This window comes from Galleria mellonella, unplaced genomic scaffold (assembly GCF_026898425.1).
Source record: "Galleria mellonella isolate WM207_F2 unplaced genomic scaffold, CSIRO_AGI_GalMel_v1 utg172, whole genome shotgun sequence".
Taxonomy (NCBI): Eukaryota; Metazoa; Arthropoda; class Insecta; order Lepidoptera; family Pyralidae; genus Galleria; species Galleria mellonella.
This window is the reverse complement of record NW_026442015.1, coordinates 2627684-2648257: the sequence shown is the minus strand read 5'-3', so window position 1 is coordinate 2648257 and position 20574 is coordinate 2627684. Positions and strand designations below refer to the sequence as shown.

At 34.5% G+C, this 20574-nt stretch overlaps 1 protein-coding gene and 1 non-coding gene across 2 annotated transcripts; one reads left to right on the top strand and one right to left on the bottom strand.

Moving 5' to 3' along the window:
* Positions 1-319: 319 nt before the first annotated feature.
* LOC113514277 (protein suppressor of forked) lies at positions 320-20293 on the bottom strand. Its single transcript, XM_026898317.3, has 18 exons — positions 20026-20293; positions 18943-19134; positions 18539-18571; positions 13193-13290; positions 12285-12438; positions 11732-11825; positions 11183-11322; positions 9923-10114; positions 9023-9160; positions 8553-8695; positions 7775-7932; positions 7084-7250; positions 5509-5616; positions 5198-5286; positions 4719-4819; positions 3412-3546; positions 2230-2336; positions 320-1457 (listed from the first exon to the last, which is right to left on the bottom strand). The coding sequence occupies exons 1-18, from the start codon at positions 20053-20055 to the stop codon at positions 1353-1355; spliced, it is 2184 nt and encodes a 727-aa protein (XP_026754118.2). The 5' UTR covers positions 20056-20293; the 3' UTR covers positions 320-1352.
* Trnac-gca (transfer RNA cysteine (anticodon GCA)) lies at positions 4090-4161 on the top strand. The gene has a single exon. It is a non-coding gene; the product is annotated as a tRNA-Cys (tRNA).
* Positions 20294-20574: the final 281 nt, after the last annotated feature.

Below are 20574 nucleotides of genomic sequence, written 5' to 3'. Positions count from 1 at the left end.
TAACCTAATATTTATTTTGTCCTTTTACTTATAAATTAATAAATATTTTTTGTGAGCTATAAATTTAGAATTATAAATTTTTCAGTTCTATCATTTTTACTTTTATCTAACTCTCAAGTAAAATACGCATAACACAATAATTTAACAGGACCAAGATTTAACATTATGTTAAATAATTGGCTTTTTTAAAATGATGGGCAGAAAATAACACACGTACGAAAATCACTTAATTGTGTACTGTATGGTGAAAACAATTATTCTATGGTAAAAAAAAATCTTGAAAGGAAAAGGAGTGTCAGAAGAAATAAAACCAATATAAGTCATTATAAAATTTTATTACATGAATATGTTTATAATCTATTACTTAACTAAACATACGATAATATAATTATACAATTAATCATTAAAAATAAAATATCTAAGTTTAGGTTACAGACTGCACATGTATAGCTTTATTAAAACCAGAACCAATTTCCCATGTATTAGAACAAAAAAGGTTGGATACATATTAGACTGAAAGAAGAATAAATCCTTATAAATAGATAGGTATATATTCTTGTTTCCTCCTTATAATAATCGTTTGAAATTTGACACATTTAATAAACTATCTTGGTATTACATTAAGTAGATTTTAATACCACTGAGGTGGCAAATACACGGCCCGCTTTATGTTAAGTGATTACTGTAGCCTATGAATTGGTACAATAATGTCATTAAATGAGACTTTGTGTTAATTAATTATTATGTTATTGTTTCAAATTATATATTTTGTATAGTTATAGGTGTAGACAAAATGACTTAGCAACATTATTCATGAAAAATGTATTGTACAATGTAACGTAAGTATTAAAAAACAAATGTCTGAACTTTTCCTTAAAGTTGAAGTACATAAAAATATAGGTACGACATTTACTCATCTTACAGATCAAAGGGAGGCCTCACATCTAAATGGGTAGCGTTTATTAGATCAAGTAGTTAACATTTCAGTGAACATGTTAAATATATTGTTATTAATTACTAGGTACAAATAGTCTTGTGTGGCCCGTCTGAGTCTGAAACTCATAATCTAATATAATGAAATGGGTGAAGGTGGTGGAGGGGATTATTAGTAAACGAGACTAGCATGTATTATATATTATGCTCTACAATAAAAACTATTTAGTTCGGTACTAGATGGCGCTAGTAGCAACAGGTGATTCTGTTAGCCATTGGGAATAATTAAAAACAGTGCTAGTTATATCCAGTTATATAGAGAACGTCTACTATACCTAAACGTTCTACATCACATAGATCAAGGCTACGATTCTATATGTATGTCTTATATTTCTACTAGTCGAGTGTGTCAGAACCATCTATTTGACCCGCTTCTGCTGCCTCTGCCGGTAGATATCGTTGACGGGTGGTGCTACACCCAACTCGTCATCATCCGAGTCCTCGCCGGCTTTTCTTCGACGCGTCTGTCACAAAGTGCATTCTGGATTACTCATATGTTAATACTATATTTATACACACAGAATAACATAATTAAATGAAAAACTCTTTGATGGGATCTTTTTAAAATGGCGGGCAGAAAATACCACACATACCACAGTAAACAGGTCCGTTTATTTTTATTTAATGGATGAAAATGGAAGCTCCTCTCTCCCCGAGCTATCAGTATTTGCTGGCGGGGCATTAGTGAGAGATGATAGATGAGATACTTTCATCCCATGGTCAATTCGTCTATCGTTATAAATTCAACAAGAATTAACCACGATGCTTTCCAGGGGAAATCACGTCGAAATCGACCTGTTTATTTTTTAATGGATAAAAATGAAATAGTAAACCCACTGCACTATATATTGGTGGGTCGTCAGTAAGAGATAATAAGTAAGTATGAAAATAGGTAGGGGAAACCGCGTAGAGGTTGACCTGATAAGATATATTGCTATCAATGGGGCTGTTAGGCCTTATTACTAACAATCCCTTTCTCTATCTGTGGGCTTATTATAAGTTAAATTTTACAATTTTACAAATTAAATATTAGTTCAAAAATCTGTAGTTTGTACAGACTTAAACTTGTCAAGCTTTTAAATGTCTGGAATAAGCACACCATGTCCGGAGTGCATGTGAGTTATTTTTATGAAATACATAAAGACTAAAAGTATACCGCATGGTTGTAAGACAAATATGGTTTTTTTTAACGACTACCACTAACATTTCTTTTGCACGAATAAAAGAAACTATTACCTTATTGGCTACGGTGGTGATTCCCTCATCATCCACAATCCAGTGAACGGAGCGCGCCAAGTCAAACAGCTTCGTGTCGCAGCCATTCTCCTGGGTCGGCGCTGGGGCTGTAAAGATTAATAGTATTGACAAACCACCCGCAACAAACTGTACGTCATCATCATCAGCCTTTATTACTTAGTTGAGTGGTGACCATTTTGGTCGCATAATTTCTAATTATAATAATCATAAGGTATACATTTGTTTGTGTATTTCCTTTTACTTTAAGTTTATAATTGTTTATGTTTTAGTTGTAATTGATATTGATAAATATTTTTAAATAAATATTTTTCTCTCTTTCTTTTGGGCAGAGGGGTTGGCAACCGCAGTTTGGCTCTGGTAAAGTTTTAAGAAGGACAATGTTTTAAGAAAAACTGTACATACAAAGTAACAAATAATTCACCGATCTAGATTATTTGTGGTTGTAGAATTTGAGTTAGTATTGAGTTTATCAATAAAGACATTCAAGAACAAATGGGAAGATTGCTCAACAGTTCCCTAAGCAAAAAAAAGATGATTAGATTTTTTTGGCAACTTTCTATTTGCAAACAGCATTGCATAATTATTATGGGAGTTAAGAAATAGAGCATATCCAGTGAGAAGCCATCTTAAACAAATTACATTTTTAAATGTAGGCTAGTCGAGATATTTTGAGTTTAGACAGGCAGACATTGGATATTTGGATATTTTTATGGCACTTTATGTATGTATCTGTTCATTGATGGAGATTATACGGTTGCCAGATGCGAATTTTATTTTTTATCCAAACGTCAAACATTTTTTCTCTGAATCAAATATGATTTCCAGGACTTTTATCCAATAAAAAAAATTATCGTTTTTCACTACATTTTGCTATGTGCCAGAAAGTGAAAGACGTAAAAAAAAGGATTGTTTCTTCTGTAATTATTGTATTATTCTATTATAATTTACTATAAATATGTACCTTAACACACTTACAAACATTACAAGTACCAAAAAACTATAACTATATAATTTTGCACACACAAAAATTTTCGCTCCAAATTGCGAAAAGCATACCCGATGTGGCAATACTGAGAGACGATTAAAATGAATAAAAGAATTGAAATTTTTGAAATAATAACACTATTTATGCTCGTAAGTGACTATGAATGAAACACTCACGCTTGTCAGGGAGGGAGATCCTGTTGAAGAGCTGCATGAGGCGGTCGACGGCTACGAACGGTCCGCGGAAGCTGGTCGGCGGCGGCATCAGCGTGCACAAATGAGCGCACGCAGGCGGCATCGGGAATGTGCCACCTGTTACATATTATCACACATGTTATTAGAAAGACATATGTTTGTTGGGTGTAAATGTAATTGGATAAAGAATTGTATGTGTAAAAATGTGTAAAAAATAAAAATATATCCTATCTTTTCTAGAAAAGTATATAAATAACGAATTCGTGTGAAAACATTAAATCTGTCAAGTCTTTAATATTTTAAAGACTTTACAGATTTAATGTTTAGACCGATAACTCTAATACCGGTGATATCCAAAAAATTTGTGAAATATACCTATGCTTTTCACGACTTTAAAATTTTTGCTTTAAATAAAATATATGGGTTTCAAAAAATAAGTCGACTACATTAACTATTTATTCTTTGATTACCGACATTTTAAAAAATATTGACCACAGCTTTATATGTTTACGTATTACGTTCATTATAAATGTAACTGTCGACGACGTGTCTGGTTACTCCAATTGGAATTATAGTCGTAAGAATACATTTTTAAACAAAAAAATCGTTATAACAGAATCCTTTACAAAAATGACTTTCAATTTCAAGACACACTATACAGGGGGTATAGCTCAGTGGTAGAGCATACGACTGCAGATCGTAGGGTCCCCAGTTCAAACCTGGGTGCCCCCTTCTATTTATACTTTTTTATATTTAATAAATACTTATTTTTGGCAAATAAAAACTATATTATACCAAAAAAAAAAAAATAACATTTATTAATATATACAGAATCAAAAAAGATTTGACTATGAACGTTTTTTCTGTTATTGAAATTATGTGATTTTTTTTCTCAGACTAATTGAAGATATTAATATAATTTGATTTGATTTTAATAATTACTGAGTTTAGCCATTTGTTGTAAAAACAATTTATCTCTTATAGGTCTCTAATATCTAATTATATAATAACAGGAAATACGTAATAAGGCGAGTTAAATATGGACAATGTAGTAAAAGTTTAATGATTATATACAATAATAAAATTTTAGATAATAAAAAAAAAAATAGCTTGTAATTCTATAACATATTCACGACAAATATAAAAAAATTGTAAAACTGCTCCTATTGGTAATCATATGAAAATATGGCACTATTTTGTTTTTATCAGGAGAAGAAACGACACAAGTTTGATGTACTTGCGTCATCTATTCCCGTTCAGTCTATGGTTATAATGTACATGTTTCTCACCAGATATAGGATGTTCTCCAGGTAGGGGGTTCACTTTCGGTTTGTAAGGTATCATCTGATTAGTGTCCGGCCGAGCAATGTCTTTGTTTGGATCGTTGTCCCTGAGGAGGTAGTAATCAACTGGTAAGTGTTTTTATTTGAACTTCTGCTCATAAGTATTACAAAGATTTGTATAAACTTTTTCTAGTTTTTATAAAAAGATTACAATATAATTTTTCGTATTTTCTTCTCTCTGATTATATCAGTCTTTCGTATACTAATTTTGTTAAAAATTCACACCAATATTATTTACGAAAATCTATAAGAGGACAAGAAAAGACATATAGAAAGAATATAGAGTCAAGATTAAAGAATATGAAATAGGCATTTTTGTAGTATGTATATTTCAAGCACATTTTTATTTATATAATATTTTGGTTTAAAACAATTTCCATCTAGTCTATATTATAGTATCTATCAACACATTAAAAAAAGCATACTTCTGTCCTAATATGACAGCTGCTAATTCTGGCGATATGCCCGCCAAAGGTCCACCAAGCGCCCAAGATTTATTAGACATAGATGCGACCTGAAAGTAAACAAGGGTTATTAGATCGTTTCGATTTACTAGTTGAGCCCGAGCTATAAAACTGTGAAGATATAGGTATATATATGTGTGTGTGGAAAAAATAATTAAATACTAATAAGTAACGAATATATGAAGTTAGTGATAATTCATTATATGTAAAAAAATATAACATTATGCTGCGTTATTAAATGAAAATAAATAAATTGTAAAATTATTTCGTACCTCTGTGTATCCAATTGATTTGAGCTCGGCAATACTGCAGGGGTACAGGTCTAGGAACTTGTATCTGTCCACCAGCTGAGCGGTCTCTTTGCCTTCAAACTCTTTTATCTAAAACAAATTATCGTATCTTAACAATACTTTAAGAAGGAAGGAACCAGAGGGAGACTTTGTACAAAAGTCGATTGCTTGGGTACCTCTGTCCCATTCGTATTTCTACCGTGAAGCAGTTGTGTTTGCATAGCTGTGTTTCGGTTTGAAGGGTGGGATATGGCGTGAATTTACAGGGTACAGAGGAATAACATCTGAGTCCTCAGAAATGGCAACGCATGGGGGGGTATCATGGGCGAAACAGTATGCTCTGTTACGTCCATGGTACTGCTCATGTCTATAGGCGACGGTTACCACTTTCCATCAGGTGGGCCGTCAGCTTGTTTGCCATTCTAAGTTGTATAAAAAAAAAAGGAATATTAAAGAGATAAATTTTAAATGATTAATTTGCTTATCAATGTTAAGTAGTAATTATAAAAATTACAATTTGAAACACGAAAAGTAATATAAAATTTTTATTAAAATTAATAGCCGAGTAGGTCACGGCATAGAATGGGCCACCACTTCCTTTCCCGTGGGTGTGTAAGAGGCGACTAAGGGAGCTTATGGTGGAGGGATAGTCAGTAGCGACTCTCTTCAAACATCACCAAAAACCTAACTGCGGTAGTTAACCTACCTGCCATGTGTGGGATCTACTGGTAAAACTTCCCTTATGGAGGAGGCCTATGTCCAGCAGTGGACAGTTAACGACTGATATGATAATGATGACTCAATATTCCTGCCGAATTTTAAGTATACTTCAACCATAATTCCACTTAGGAAGGCAACGTCGAACCAATATATTAAGTTGAATTACTTTTTTTTTATACCACTGAGGTGGCAAACAAGCATACGGCCTGCAATACCAGAGGTATTACACGTGCGTTGCCGACCCTGAAGAAACCTCTTTTAAAGAACCCCATGCTGTAGGCTCTTAGGAAATCCTCGGCAGGGAGCTCATTCCATAACCTGAGTGTTCGTGGGAGGAAACATCTCTTAAACCGCTCTGTACGTGACCATTGGGCTGTAGGATATGAGGATGAACTCTCTGTCGATGGCGAGCCGTACGATGGTAGAAATTATATTCATTATATTAGCCGTTAACCCTCTACTGCTGAACATAGGCCTCCCTCATGAGGAGGGTTTTGCCACGCTGGGCAGGCGGGTTCGCAACCGCAGTTAAGCTTTGATGATGTTTAAAGACGACGCTGCTGCTCATCCCTCCATCATTAAGTTCCCTTATTCGTCTCTTAGGACACCTATAAGAAAGCAATGATTTTTAAATCAAGATCATCACAATGATCGCTTTATGTCACTTGATGAAATTTTTCTTAGTATGAATGATACTTCTAACCTCTACTGTTGTAGACTTTCATGAGCTGGCCGCTTTTCATTAGGCACACTGTAAGCTTGATTACATTAAAAAAAAAAAAAGTAAAAACAACATGAAATAAAAAAAGTAAAAAGAAAATTTAAAAGGGACTTTACCTTCTCTAGTACAGCTTGCCGTCGTTTCTCTACCTTAACGATAGAAATCAAATCGCCGATGTTGGATTCGAACTCGAGGAACCTGTTCCATATGTCCACTGAACTCTCAGGCTTGAGGCTGCCCGACGAGAGCACTCGCTCGAACAGCACTCGAGTGTTGTTATCCTCTGCACAAGGAAAATATTATGAGGATTTTAATTTCTAACTGAACTGTATTCTCATTTATTACATAAAGAACAGTTTTTACCTGCAATTTCGACTACGTGAATGGAATATATTTATTAATTAAGATAAAAATAATGACCCATCCTAAATATTGTATGCGTGACATATTTTGTAACGACTGGTTGAGCTATTGAGAGGTCAACAGGTAACAAATAAACTCTAACCCACTTTGACTGGGGGGAAAGGGATTGTTAGTAATGGAGACTGAGAATGCCATTGCTAGCAATATACCCAACCAGGTCGATCTCCTCGTGATTCTCCCTGGAAACTATCATAGTTAATTCCTGATGAATTCATCATGATGGGCTAACTGGCCTGTTTTCATTCTCATCTATCACCCTTCACTGGTGCTCCGCCAGCGTATCCCGTTAGCGCAGGCGGGTCACCATTCCATTTTCACCCATCAAAAAAAACTCCATCTATCTCTCTCTTTTACATTAGACATGAGCGAGACAGATATACTCACCGTTCAGATGCGACAAATAATCGATATAGCAGAGCACATACTCCGGTATATGCGAGAACTTCTTGAGTCCAAGTTCAAAGATTCGAAAGGCTATGTTCTTGTCTTTGGAGCAGTAGTACTCCATGAGAGCAGCGGCGACGAACACGTGGTAGCGGGATCTGGGACAAACAAACGTGTAGGGATTACAGCTGTTTCTAAGAGGCCCATACTTATTTTTAAAAGTGTTTTACGAATCTTGATTCTAGGGAGGACACCAGATAATGCTGGGCTGTCCCCCTCCCCAATACGCCTATGTTCTATATAAATACGTCTGTTTTACAGATTGTGTTTCCAATATACTTCAAGTAGCTATAGATATATAGATACTCTTTATTGTTTCCTTGTAAATATAAAGCATTATAAGAGATAATCACACTGAAAACGAATGGGTGGCTTAAATGAAGTATATGCAGCTATAGCAGATGTTCCATCAATAATAGTATATCAAATATGGAAATAGTAGGCGCTATAGATGTTACATTCTTCTAGACCTTTGAGTAGAGGAGAAAAGAAAATGCCGATAGCTATTTGGCGCAAGAAACCATGTGTATAACTAAGATAATACTTCCTAAAATTGTCGTGAGAAAACGTAGACTTAGATCGAACAGCTTCATTTCTTATATCTTTTGTCATTATCGAAATTAAATAACACGAATGTTACAAACCTTACAGACTTGGCATCCCAATAGACAGTAGCTACAGTAGATCTTTTCTATTAATCAATCGACTGGAACCTTACCTAGGGTCCTCCCTGGCCCGTTTGAACACGGTCCGCGCTGACTTGATACCTTCAGCTCTCCTCGCGAACTTCATGTACTGTACGTAAGCCAGCGTTGGATCTATATCTTCCATATCTAAATATCTTGTATACACTTGGTGCACCTGGGAATATAAACAATATTATGTACTGTGCTATATATACCTGCTGCTGTGTATATGCTGTGATCATAAAAGTGAGTTTACATTAATGGATTGACTATAAATTTAGCACTCTTTTTTCTATATTACTTTAACAAATTATTATTTATACAATCAGTACCATAATTCTTCAATTAGTAATACAAAAAGAAGTATATTGCCAATGTCAAGAAATTTAGAAATTCACTAAATAATTTAAGTATGTAATCCAGATTTTAAGGTTAACCTAAGTAGGATAAATTAAAACTTGTTCGAGTGTGTTTAATCGCATTAACAGCCCGTCAAACTAACCTTGTTGTAATGCAGCCTGCTCTCTTCATAGTCGGCGTGCGCGAAATGTAGCAACGTAGATTGCTTGAGCGGCCCGCTCGTCGCCCGCTCGTATACAGCGGCCGCTTCGTCTGAGAATAGTCGTGCCGCATTTGAATCCTGGACAAAACAATTTATAGATGAATAGATAATAGATACTCTTTATTGTTTCCTCCAAAAGATTACAATAGTAAACTTATTATAAATATAAACAATTACAAGAAATAATTATATTTTTTATATGATATGGAGACGCAAATAAACCGATGGATCAGCTGATGGTAACAAAGAATATAGTCTATTTTTATATAACATGAAGGTGCTAAACAAGCGTACAACCCGTCTGATAGTAAACGGTTAGTGTAGCCTCTAAACGCCTGCAACATTTTAAGTGAGTCAGTTCGTTACCTCTTAGCGCCTCAATAGTTAAATCAATCGTTATGAAATTTGGTACACGTGTACTATTTGAGATGGAGAAGGATTGGTTACTTTTTACTCCGATCAATCAACACATAGTTGACCCGCAAACAAAATGGCGGGTAAAAACTAAGAAAGCTTTTTTTGTAAAGGATTCATTCAAAAATTGTTAAATAATTTAAAAATACCTTTTCCTATAAAAACCTACATTATCAATGAGTAAGATTTACTATATGTTGTTTTTAAAATTTTTATTTATCAAGTCGGATAACTAGTAATGGATAAACTGAAAATTTCTTATACAGTATAAAAAATACTTTCACCTATAGAAGGCCACATTAACAGCGAGTGACATGGCTGTTTTTTATTTAAAAACAAAAACCGTGCGAAGCCGGTTCGAGTCGCGAATGTAATATAAACACTTGCATAGCAGATACACAATACAACAACGACTGGCGAACTCACCCCTTTCTCCGTGAGCAGTTTAGCAGAATGATCTAGAAACTGCGCCGCTTGGTGCCATACATCAGGGTGGTGCGCCAGGCACAAGAGGCACTGCTCTATGGCAAACATTACTCGGCGCGCGACTAACGCCGTGTCCTCTGAGCGGAGAGGATTCGAGCGTTCCCATGTTATGTACTTCTTCCACAGTTCCACCTACACATAAACCAATTACAGTATATGATTGAAAAACTGCATAAAAAGTAACATACAGCATAGGTTTCATTATTATTATTACTCGTTTTGATTTTAGGACAAGGAAGATAAAGTGGCAATAGGGCTGCGAGTCTACCATGAAATGAAATTCCGAAATTTCGGGCTCAATTTCGTGTTTATACTAAAATCGGATCAATAAAATGAATTTCGTTCATCATATAAGTCATCATATAATATCATAAAAGTCCAAATATTTTAACATTTTTAATATTTCCAAACGGCATGTATTATGTAATTTTAACATCAAATTTGTATTTCGTTTGGCTCCGAAATTTCGGAAAACACTTCATGGTAGGTCCACTGGTCACATAGTTCGAATTCTTCGTCGACAACCGAGGGAAAGAAAGGTTTTTGAGTAGCGACCACCTACTAAATAGACGACCGACCTCAAATAGATTGTAGGGAGTCAGTGGATTCAGGTCGTTTAGGACCGTACCTTATGACAGTCTGTAGGGGAGGCCTACGTCCAGCAGTGAACAGATAACGGTTGCTATGATAATGATGATTTTGATTTATTTTCATTTTAACAATTTAAATTGTGTTGCCATATACTTTGTATTCTTATAATATATGGAATAATAATAACATTTTCAACTACTTTTTTTTTTATGCAACATAAAATTGCAAACAAACTGAAAACCTATGTCATGGAAAGTGGTAACCGTTACCGAGATTAACAGCACCATGGACATTATATAATAAATTGTAACGCCCATGGTTTTTTTTTAAGAATGATAGTGGAATGGTAACCCCGCCTGCGCTATTCGTATACACTGGCAGGACACCAGTGAGAGATTATAGGTGAGGATGAAGTACAGTTAGTTGGTCCATCGTGACGACTTTTGTATAAATTAACTAAAATAGTTTTCAGGAAAAACCACGTGGAAGTCGACCTGATACGGTATATTGCTGACAATGGGGCTGTTAAACTCCATTACCAACAACCCCTTTCCTTCTAATGCCCATGGCTGAGGATTAAGATACACTGTAGCTATATGAGATTTAAACCTGTTTCATTTCCTCCCGGTCGACAGTGGGCGGAGTCGCCGGCATGTTCCTATTTAGGCCCCGTGTGACAGTCTCCAACTCTTTGGCCACGCGTCGGGCGTTCATATACTCCCTTGAACGCTCCATAGCCATTCGTTCCGCTGTTCATGAAATAATAATACATTTAATTCAAAATTGTAACAAAAAATACTTTGCAATTAATTAGTAACGGATTAATATACTGAATCAATTCCAAATTAATAACAATTATAATTAGTAAGATAAGTAGAATATTTCTAAGTAAATGGACAATTGAAAGATAGAGTAAAATACCTGTTACGAACCGGCTTGATTCTGTTTTATTCTTTAAATATGAAAACTTTTAATAAAATTAGTGTTCTGTTATTTTTTTTTTTACTTTTGAATAAATAAAATATACGTATGTATAAGGTAATAATAACTTTTCTTTATACCACTGAGGTGGCAAACAAGCATACGGCCCACCTGATGTTAACCGATTACCGTAGCCTATAAACGCCTGCAATAACAATTTCATATGTAAAAACTCACCAATAATACTGTTGATACTTTGTTCGAAAGCTATGTAATCCTTCCACAGCGTCTCTATGCCTATTATTGGGGTTATAACGGCCCTTTGGTAGACCTAAGATAAAAAATATTGATTAAAATAAATACGCTAACGATCATAATCCCGACAAAGGTAGTCCATGGCATTACTTTACTGTTGTCAACATTTGATCCATTAAATCTAAGAGCAGGAGGCCAAAAAGATGAAGAAACGTGTCTGTCACAGAACATGTTCATATTTTATATTAGTTTTTTCGGCTACTTTGTACGCGTAGATTTCAGAAGTAGGAAAACATGTTAGACCTTTAGGTATACATATACAACTGAGAAAACCGCATCCAATTTGGCGCAGTAGTTTTTACATGGTACCAGAACAATTATTGTTTTAGCATTTATTTATCTTATTAAGACCCCTCATATTAATTTTTCTTAAATATCTCCTCTGTACAAACATAAACTAATTGCAATTTTATTATATCAGTAAGATTACGCTAAAACTATCTGATATGCGAATATAAACAGAGAACATATAAACCTTTCTGACTGCAGATATTTTCTGATTCTCAGCATAAGAGCCGACAGCGTCCACACTCTTCAGGAATGTGACGTAGTCATTCCATATTGGGTAAGCGTGGATATCTAGCCCTATTTTTTCCAGTGCGAAATCGTATGCTTGAGCCATTTTCTCCCTAGAAAAGGAATAAATTACAAAGGTCTGTAAGATAGTCTGAGAAGATATGCCAATCAGAAATTATATAATTATCAATCTTTCCTTCAGAGATCTAATAAAATCCTATTATTGTTATATCTAAATACAAAAAATGAAAGAACATCTAGATTACACAATGAAAAATTTGTAATTACCTACTATAAATAGCTCCCTCAAAGAAAAATTTCTATAGCGTTTTTTTATGGTTGACAATAGAATGGTAACCCCGCCTGCACTATTGGTATACGCTAGCGGGGTATCAGTGAGAAATGTTGAAAGAGAATGAAAGCAAGTCCATTGAGATGAATTCCACAAGAATTAATTATGACAGTTTTTAGAGAGAACTACGAAGAGGTTGATCTGATAGTTATATATGGTGGTTTATTGCTAACAACTAACCTTTTAGACCCCAATACAAGTACTAATAATCCCTTCACGCCCAGCTTCAATATTTTTTTTTGGGTAATAATGGAATAGTAACTCCGCTAGGTTTTTAGTATGTGTATAATGGGGCCCTGCTAGTGTTAGCAGGATGGATGATAAGTGAGGATGAAAGCAAGTCAGTTGGCCGTTTATAACTAATTCATCAAAAATCAACCGTGATAGTTTCCAAGGGGGACCGCGTCGGAAAGGGCCTGTTAGTAGGGTATATTGCTAGTACCACACTAGTACAAACAATGCCTTTCCCCCAGCTTCAATAGTAGGTACAAACAGAAATGTAAATATTAACTTACTTGTATGTTGGCAACATACACTTGGTCTCCTTTACATAGTTCAGGTAAAGCCGCCACAGTTCGATGTTGAGAATCTTCATGAGACACCGCTGGAACAGCTAGATGACCACACATACAATATTATTATTATATTCTAACGCCTTTATCCCTATGGTAGACATGGGTAACACAGCGCTACACCATGCAATTGCGCCAACTCACTTCATTGCGCTGGATGTGTCGATTCACTCCTTCAAAATGAGTTGGCACACAGCGCAGTACCGGGAAGTTGTTGGAAAACAGTGAAATGGGCTTTGGACTTGGAGAAATTTGGGTAATAGGTGCAGTTGTAAACTGTATAAATGGTATAAATGCAGTAAAATATAAAGGCTTGTTTTTTTTCGGAGTCCAGTTTTAAGCACAGTGTACAGCGATACCAGATATTTTGTGCGTCGCGGCACAATTTTGAGTTAACTATAAGATGTGCTAGCGCAGTGGGGTGACGTCTGAGTTATCGAGTTGACGCAAGAAAAATCGTCGACTTATCCATGTCTACCCTATGGGGTGTGCACAGCACCGACTGCCTCTTACTTCTAAACTGACAAACTTAGGTTGGTTTATCAGTAGTTGCCACGTTTGGCAGGCAGATTGGCAACCACAATTAGCCTTTTGGTGATGTTTTAAGAGGGGCGCTACTCTCCATCACTCGACTATTAAGTTCCCTTAATCGCCTCTTATGACACTCGTGGGAAAGGAAGCGGTGGCCCATTTTTGCCGGAACCAACAAAAATTATTAACGTTAATATAAAACACTAATTTATCTTTTTATCTATCTAACCGTGCGAAGACAAGATAAATAATAAGTGTAGAAATAAAATAGACATTAGAATCAGCAGTTTTTGCTGTGTAATGGTCAAGACATTTTACTTTATATATATAGATATTATTTTTTTTTTTTTTTTTTTTACAACACAGGGGGCAAACGAGCATGCGGCTCACCTGATGGTAAGTGACTACCGCCGCCCATGATCACCCACAACACCAGCGGCATTGCAGGTGTGCTGCCGGCCTTTTAAAAAGGAATATACTCTTTTCTTGAAGGTTATGTTGTCGTATCGGTTCGGAAATACTGCTGCTGGAAGTTGATTCCAAAGAATGGTTGTGCGTGGAAGAAAGTGCCTTGAAAAACGCACGGTGGAAGACCGCCACTCGTCCAGATGATTGGGATGAAACTTTAGTTTGTGGCGGGTTGTAAAAATCAGCAGCAGGTATCAATCCGAACAATTCCTCAGAACACTCCCCATGATAAATTCGGTAGAAGATGCACAGAGATGCAACATCTCTGCGCAGTTTCAATGGGTCAAGTCGGACAGTAAGGCGTTGACTATCGATAATTCGAGCCGCCCGACTTTGAATGCGGTCTAACGGAAGGAGTTGGTACTGTGGCGCTCCTGCCCACAGGTGAGAACAGTATTCCATATGCGGCCTGACTTGGGCTTTATATAATTTCAGGCGGTGTTCTGGCATGAAATATCGTCTCACCCTATTGAGCACTCCTAACTTTTTGGAAGCTATCTTAGCCTTCTCCTCCAGATGACCGCAAAACTGGACGTCGCAAGATATATCAACGCCCAGAATTCCTAGACTTGACTTTTTATCAAGGGAAGTGCCCTGAAAGTGAGGAGATACGACAAACGGCGTCTTTTTTGCGGTAAACGCGCAGACTTGTGTCTTTTATCAATAAATGAAACTTACCTTGCCATATAGGAGGAAAATAATTAATTTGATTATTAGATAAATATTCTAAATTATTTGATAGTTACTATTATACACAATTAAATATAAAAATTAAACACTTACAGGATCATAAATAACGATTTTAATTTGTATTGCTAAGACTATTTATTATAATAATTATTTAATAAATTTTTCATCGATGACGATTTGCTACGTCTCGAGTCAATTCATGACTCTCCTGTTTGCCCGAACGGCAAAAAGAGGGCAAAGGAATGTCAAATTGGACATATGGATAGTAAAATAAATGAAGTATGATGATTAACGAGAGAATAATTGATGTTTTAGGAGTGAATAAAATGAAGAAGAAAGACTGCTCGATTTCCACTCATGAGTAATGACTGAATGTATGATTACTTTTTGGTAGTTTCAAGAATAAGTGGCTTATTCACAAATAGAAAGAGTGAGAGTAAAGATAGATAGAAGAGCAGATATGAAAGACATGGTGGTTTTAAAGAAAAAGCTTGGATAGATTTGTTGGCCACCGATGTCAATAAAAGAATGCAAGGTTACGTAAATAATGTTGAAAAAATTGCAAGAGAAGTATCACATAATGAAAAAAAAAAGTTAAAGAAGTAGTGACGAAAAAAAACAAAAAAGGAATTGTAAGGAACCAAAAGCTATTTTAGCATTTAATTCGAACAGCTAGAGGTAAAAAGGGAGATTCAAAAGTGGGTGTGATAACGTATGCAGATGGTAATATAATCAGAGAGCAAATGATGAGCAAGGAAGTTGATAGTAAAAATAATATGAATATGGATGAAGTAATAAAAGCAATGAAGACAGTGAACGTTAGTAAAGCAGAATTTCGATAGACTATCTACTGGGATGTTTAAAAAAGGTTGAGATATCATTGTAAGCCTGCTGTAATTGTTGTATAATAAATTTTGGCGGTCTAGTTGTGTATTAGGTGACTAGGACAAAGACTTTAATAGGCCACTACATAAAAGTCGCAAGCACAGTAGGAGAGCAAAAATTTCCGTGAAATAAATCTTTTCAATAGGCAATTTGTATGCTAGGATTTCGATTAAGAGTGATGAACGAAACGGAGAGTGAAATTTGGGATGTGCAATCAGGATTTTGAAAGTGTATGAGCGAAGGGGGATTAAATGTCGCGAAAACCAAGCACCTCATCGGCGCCCCTCTAGCGCGCCATTTATTATAAATATTTAGTATATTTAAAAATATATACTAAACATATTCAATGACAATTGTAAAAAAAAATGAAATTAATAGTCTTCGAAATTGCCAATAATATCGTTATACATAGTTCAAAGATAGCAATAAATTAAATTCAATATTTACTACTGAAATTAATTGCTAACGAATTTAATCTGTTATCTGTCATGGTCGTGCGACTATAATTTTTCACTCTCTTTGAACAGGAAAAACTCCGCACATCATCGCAATTGCTGACTGCCATTGTTATGCATATTTTTAAGGCTATGCCAATTTTATATTGTTTAAGTAGGTATTGCACAATTTTGTTCTTTTTTTCTTTATTTACAATTTGCCTAAACACTTGCTTAGTTTGTTTTAGAGATAATTCGACTCTGGGTATGGTATGTACGGATTAAGTCTTTTCCTTTGTTGCATAGCAGAGAAATCCTTAGCTCAATATCAAGCTTTTTTGTGCCTTCGTTGACTTTAAAAGGCTTATAACAGAATGGACAGAAATGACAAACACTGACTATGTATGGGGTGGGCAGCCACTTGATATGGGCATTCAAACTCTTATATAAGGATTAGTATATTCGAATAATAAGAGAGTAAATATTCTGTTACAGGCATTCGAATAAGATAGGATCTATACAATCTGGTTTGGCTTTCAACGTGGTGTACAACAAAGCTGTGTAGCATCTCTTTGGCTGTTCAATCTTTTCATGGACAGTTGCTAGACCGATTTGAAAGAGTCTGATTGCGGATTCCGAATGATGAGTGTAAAAATCTCGTGTACTGAGTAAAGCTTGCCTTGCCATAATTCAGGAGGAACTGACACCAACAGAAAGCAGGATAAAGGCTGTAGAGATGAGAGCTCGGAAAGATGTGTGGTATTACATTAAAAGATAGAGTGAAAAATAATGTGATTAGAGAAAAGCGTGGACTGAAAGGTGATGTAGTGACAACAAAAATTCCTTGTTCTTACAGTGACAAAGATTGAAATGTTGCGTTAGTTTGGTTATTTTGAAAGGATGGATGAAAAATAATTACAAAAGAGATTTATCTAGCACGAATGAATGGAGATGTCAATAAGTGCCTTCTAAACGGACATATGTCGACTAAATAGGAGACATGCTGAAGTAGAGCCAAATTAGCCGGGAGCGTGTATGAAAAGATTGATAAATGTGGAGGAAATAATAGAGGTCCGTTTGAATCGAAGCATTTGGCATTACATTGTTTCTGTCTGCCCCAATGGGAGACAGGTGTAGCAGATATGTATGTAATTATTGATTTGGGGTATATATTAATAACTTAGTAATGTATTACTTCGTCTACTAAAATAACAATATTAAAGTAGATGGATGTAGGTAATAAAGGAAAACTAACTTATTATAATTAGATTGTCTTTTAATTGGGAGGAGTCAAGAATTGGTGTGCATGTATGAGATAAGAAAATTTTTATGGCTTTTGGCACTCGATTCTTTTATACGCTACGATTTGATGTGAAAATAGAGGTAAATTTTTAATTATATAGTAAATTCAGATTTTGAAATGAAGGTCTAATTTGGCTCTAGATTTTACAGTTGTTCTATTACTACAAAAAAAGTTTAAAACACTGCCTATTTAAACCATGTTTAATAAACTTGGCATAGTTGTTTAACATTATTTAGTAAATTTAATAATTTTTTAAATATATATATATAACAAAAATAGATTATTTTAAAATTCTAGTTTAGTATGATTCACTGATAGTTGTAGCATGATGTAAAATGTGTACACTGTACTGAATTTTTGGGTATAGCTCTACAGTACGAATTGTAAAGAAAGTGAAGGGGGTGGGGGGTGGACATTAATGAGAACACTATTTTAATTATTCAGATAAACTGATTTAATTGTCATCATTGCCAGTGGGATAGTGAAAGGAGTACGTGTATCTCTACTTTCTTGGTTTTTTTTTATAAATAGGATATCTTGATCATCCTTGTAAAAAAATTTCTTAAATAAAAATAAAGAAATATTGTGACAAATGTTATAAATTGTGACTTTATAGCCAAACTACACAAGACAGGGATATGTATGTAGGGTTGAAATACATGTCAAAAGTGATCTTTTTATGGCAACATTATCATAAATTTCTAAGATTTAAACATCAATATAAAAAACCAGATGTTAATTTCTATATTTGCTGCCTGCCAAAAATCACCTCCAACATGTCTGAACACAGACACCCTATCCGAAAAAAAAGATAAAGTTTCATATTGTCTCATTTATTTCATCTTACATCTAAATGTACATAGATTCATAGAATCTGTTAATACCTTCTTGTCACATTGACAAGCTTATTTTAATTATTTTTTTTTAATATCACAGATGTTACTTACAACTAAATAACTTACGATGTTACATACTAACCTTTTCTACTTTTTCAAATAGTCTTGCTTTCATCTGAAACAATAGAAACAATTTATAATTATTATTTTTAAAACAATTTCTCTTCATTTTTTTATATCTATGTATGTGTATAATGGGAATTTTATGTACTTGCTATGTATATTGTTTCCAACAATTATGTCAACTTCATTTGGATGTCACCCTGAAGGTAAGTATGGTGCCTTACATCACAGTATCACATTGTAAATATAATTTAATATAGCAAGTTCATAAAATTACCATTAAATATATCGACAATTAATAAATATGAGAATTTAATTAAATGTATTTTATGAGAGACAGCTTTTCAGCATGTCTGTGACTATCAAATTAGAATATATGCTTTCTTATAAGAAAGAAAAAAAGTAGTACAGTGTTATACTAACCTCCTGTTCAATGTAGATTTTCCAGTAACGACCTGTAGTAGGAAAAGCTGTAATAAGCTTCTCATACATTGAGCGCACGTCATTTATATGCCTTGTCTGGGCTTCTCTAATAAGCAAAGACCATGAATCTACATCATAAATGTTTGCCTCAACAGCACGTTGGGCACGACTCAGCCTTTCATTTCCCCAGTCCTGAAATTTCAAATGTATATACTTATTATTATATAACTGAAACCTAATCTCTAACAGGTGGAGGGAAAGGATTGTTAGTAATGGGGAGGTCAGCCCCTATTGCTATTCTATCCTATTGGGTCGACTTCCACTCAGTTCCCCATGGAAACTATAGTGACTCATTTATCGTTGAATTAGTCATGATGGACTAACTGTCCTACCTTTTTATCCTCGCCAATCATCCCTCACTAGTGTATACCGATAACACAGGCAGGGTTACAATTTCATTATCATCCATTAAAAAAAGGAAACTAACAGATGCCTTATAATGGGTATCATGAGAGAAAAGACAAATTATATATTTATTTCATAGCTTAATATTCTATTCAAATGTTATTGGCCAACAACTAATCTTTTTCTAAACTTATATCTAACCTAAAACTATAATTTTATTTTATTTGGTAGTTTGTATTCACACAAAATCATACTGTGAAATTGTAATTTTGCTTTAAAACAGCGATAGCCGAGTGATTTAGCTTCTTCTTTGATAAAAATGCATTGTAAATTAGGCGGCAAAATTATAAAAATAACTAGATATTCAAAATATTTAAAGTTCTGTTCACTTGCATACAATTTGTCCTTTATTCTTTAATATGAAGTTAAAAAAACAGGGACCATGTTCGTCGTGGGAATAAATTTATAGGAAATATAGAATAATATTAATGTAGTTATCACGTATCTAAAAAATAAATATCAAGCTAAGCGCTTATAAATACCACGCATTGTGGGGAGTTAGGATTACACTGTAGATATTTTAGCGTATTTAACTAAAACTGTACTATCTAAGATGGTTTTAATATCTATTTACAACTATGAAACTGAAATAAAAACGAGAAATAAAAGTGTACTCACAATTTCAACATTTTCATCGGTATTATCCATTTTAGTAAGGCGGTGTTTTGTTTGCAGGTTATGTTAATATCACTTATCTCAGAAAGTGAATCGAATTACAATAACACAATACATTACATTAAGTATCAATTAATATTGTAATATTTATGTTGTTTAAAAAAAAGTCACATTTAGACACATAGAAAAGAATAGGTACGAAGGAAATTTAAAAAAGCAACGAGAATGACGTCAAAAGCAAGCAATAGACGGCGACGCATAGTCACAGATGAAAAAGACCATAGATGGGTGACTAGTGTTGCTCACTCAGTTTTGATTTTCGGGCCATATTAAATGAAAGTTATACACATATAATAAAATCAGAATATAAGTAAAGGAATAATTAAAATAAAGTGAACTGTGGGTTGGTGGATATCCATATGGCTGTTAAAAAAAAAACGATGGATGATGAAATGTCACATGACGAAAGTTGATCCCCTTGAGGAACCCTATCCGATGGGCGCATAGAGAAGGGATTAATTCGACATAGAAAGTCGTCAAAATTTTTCTAAA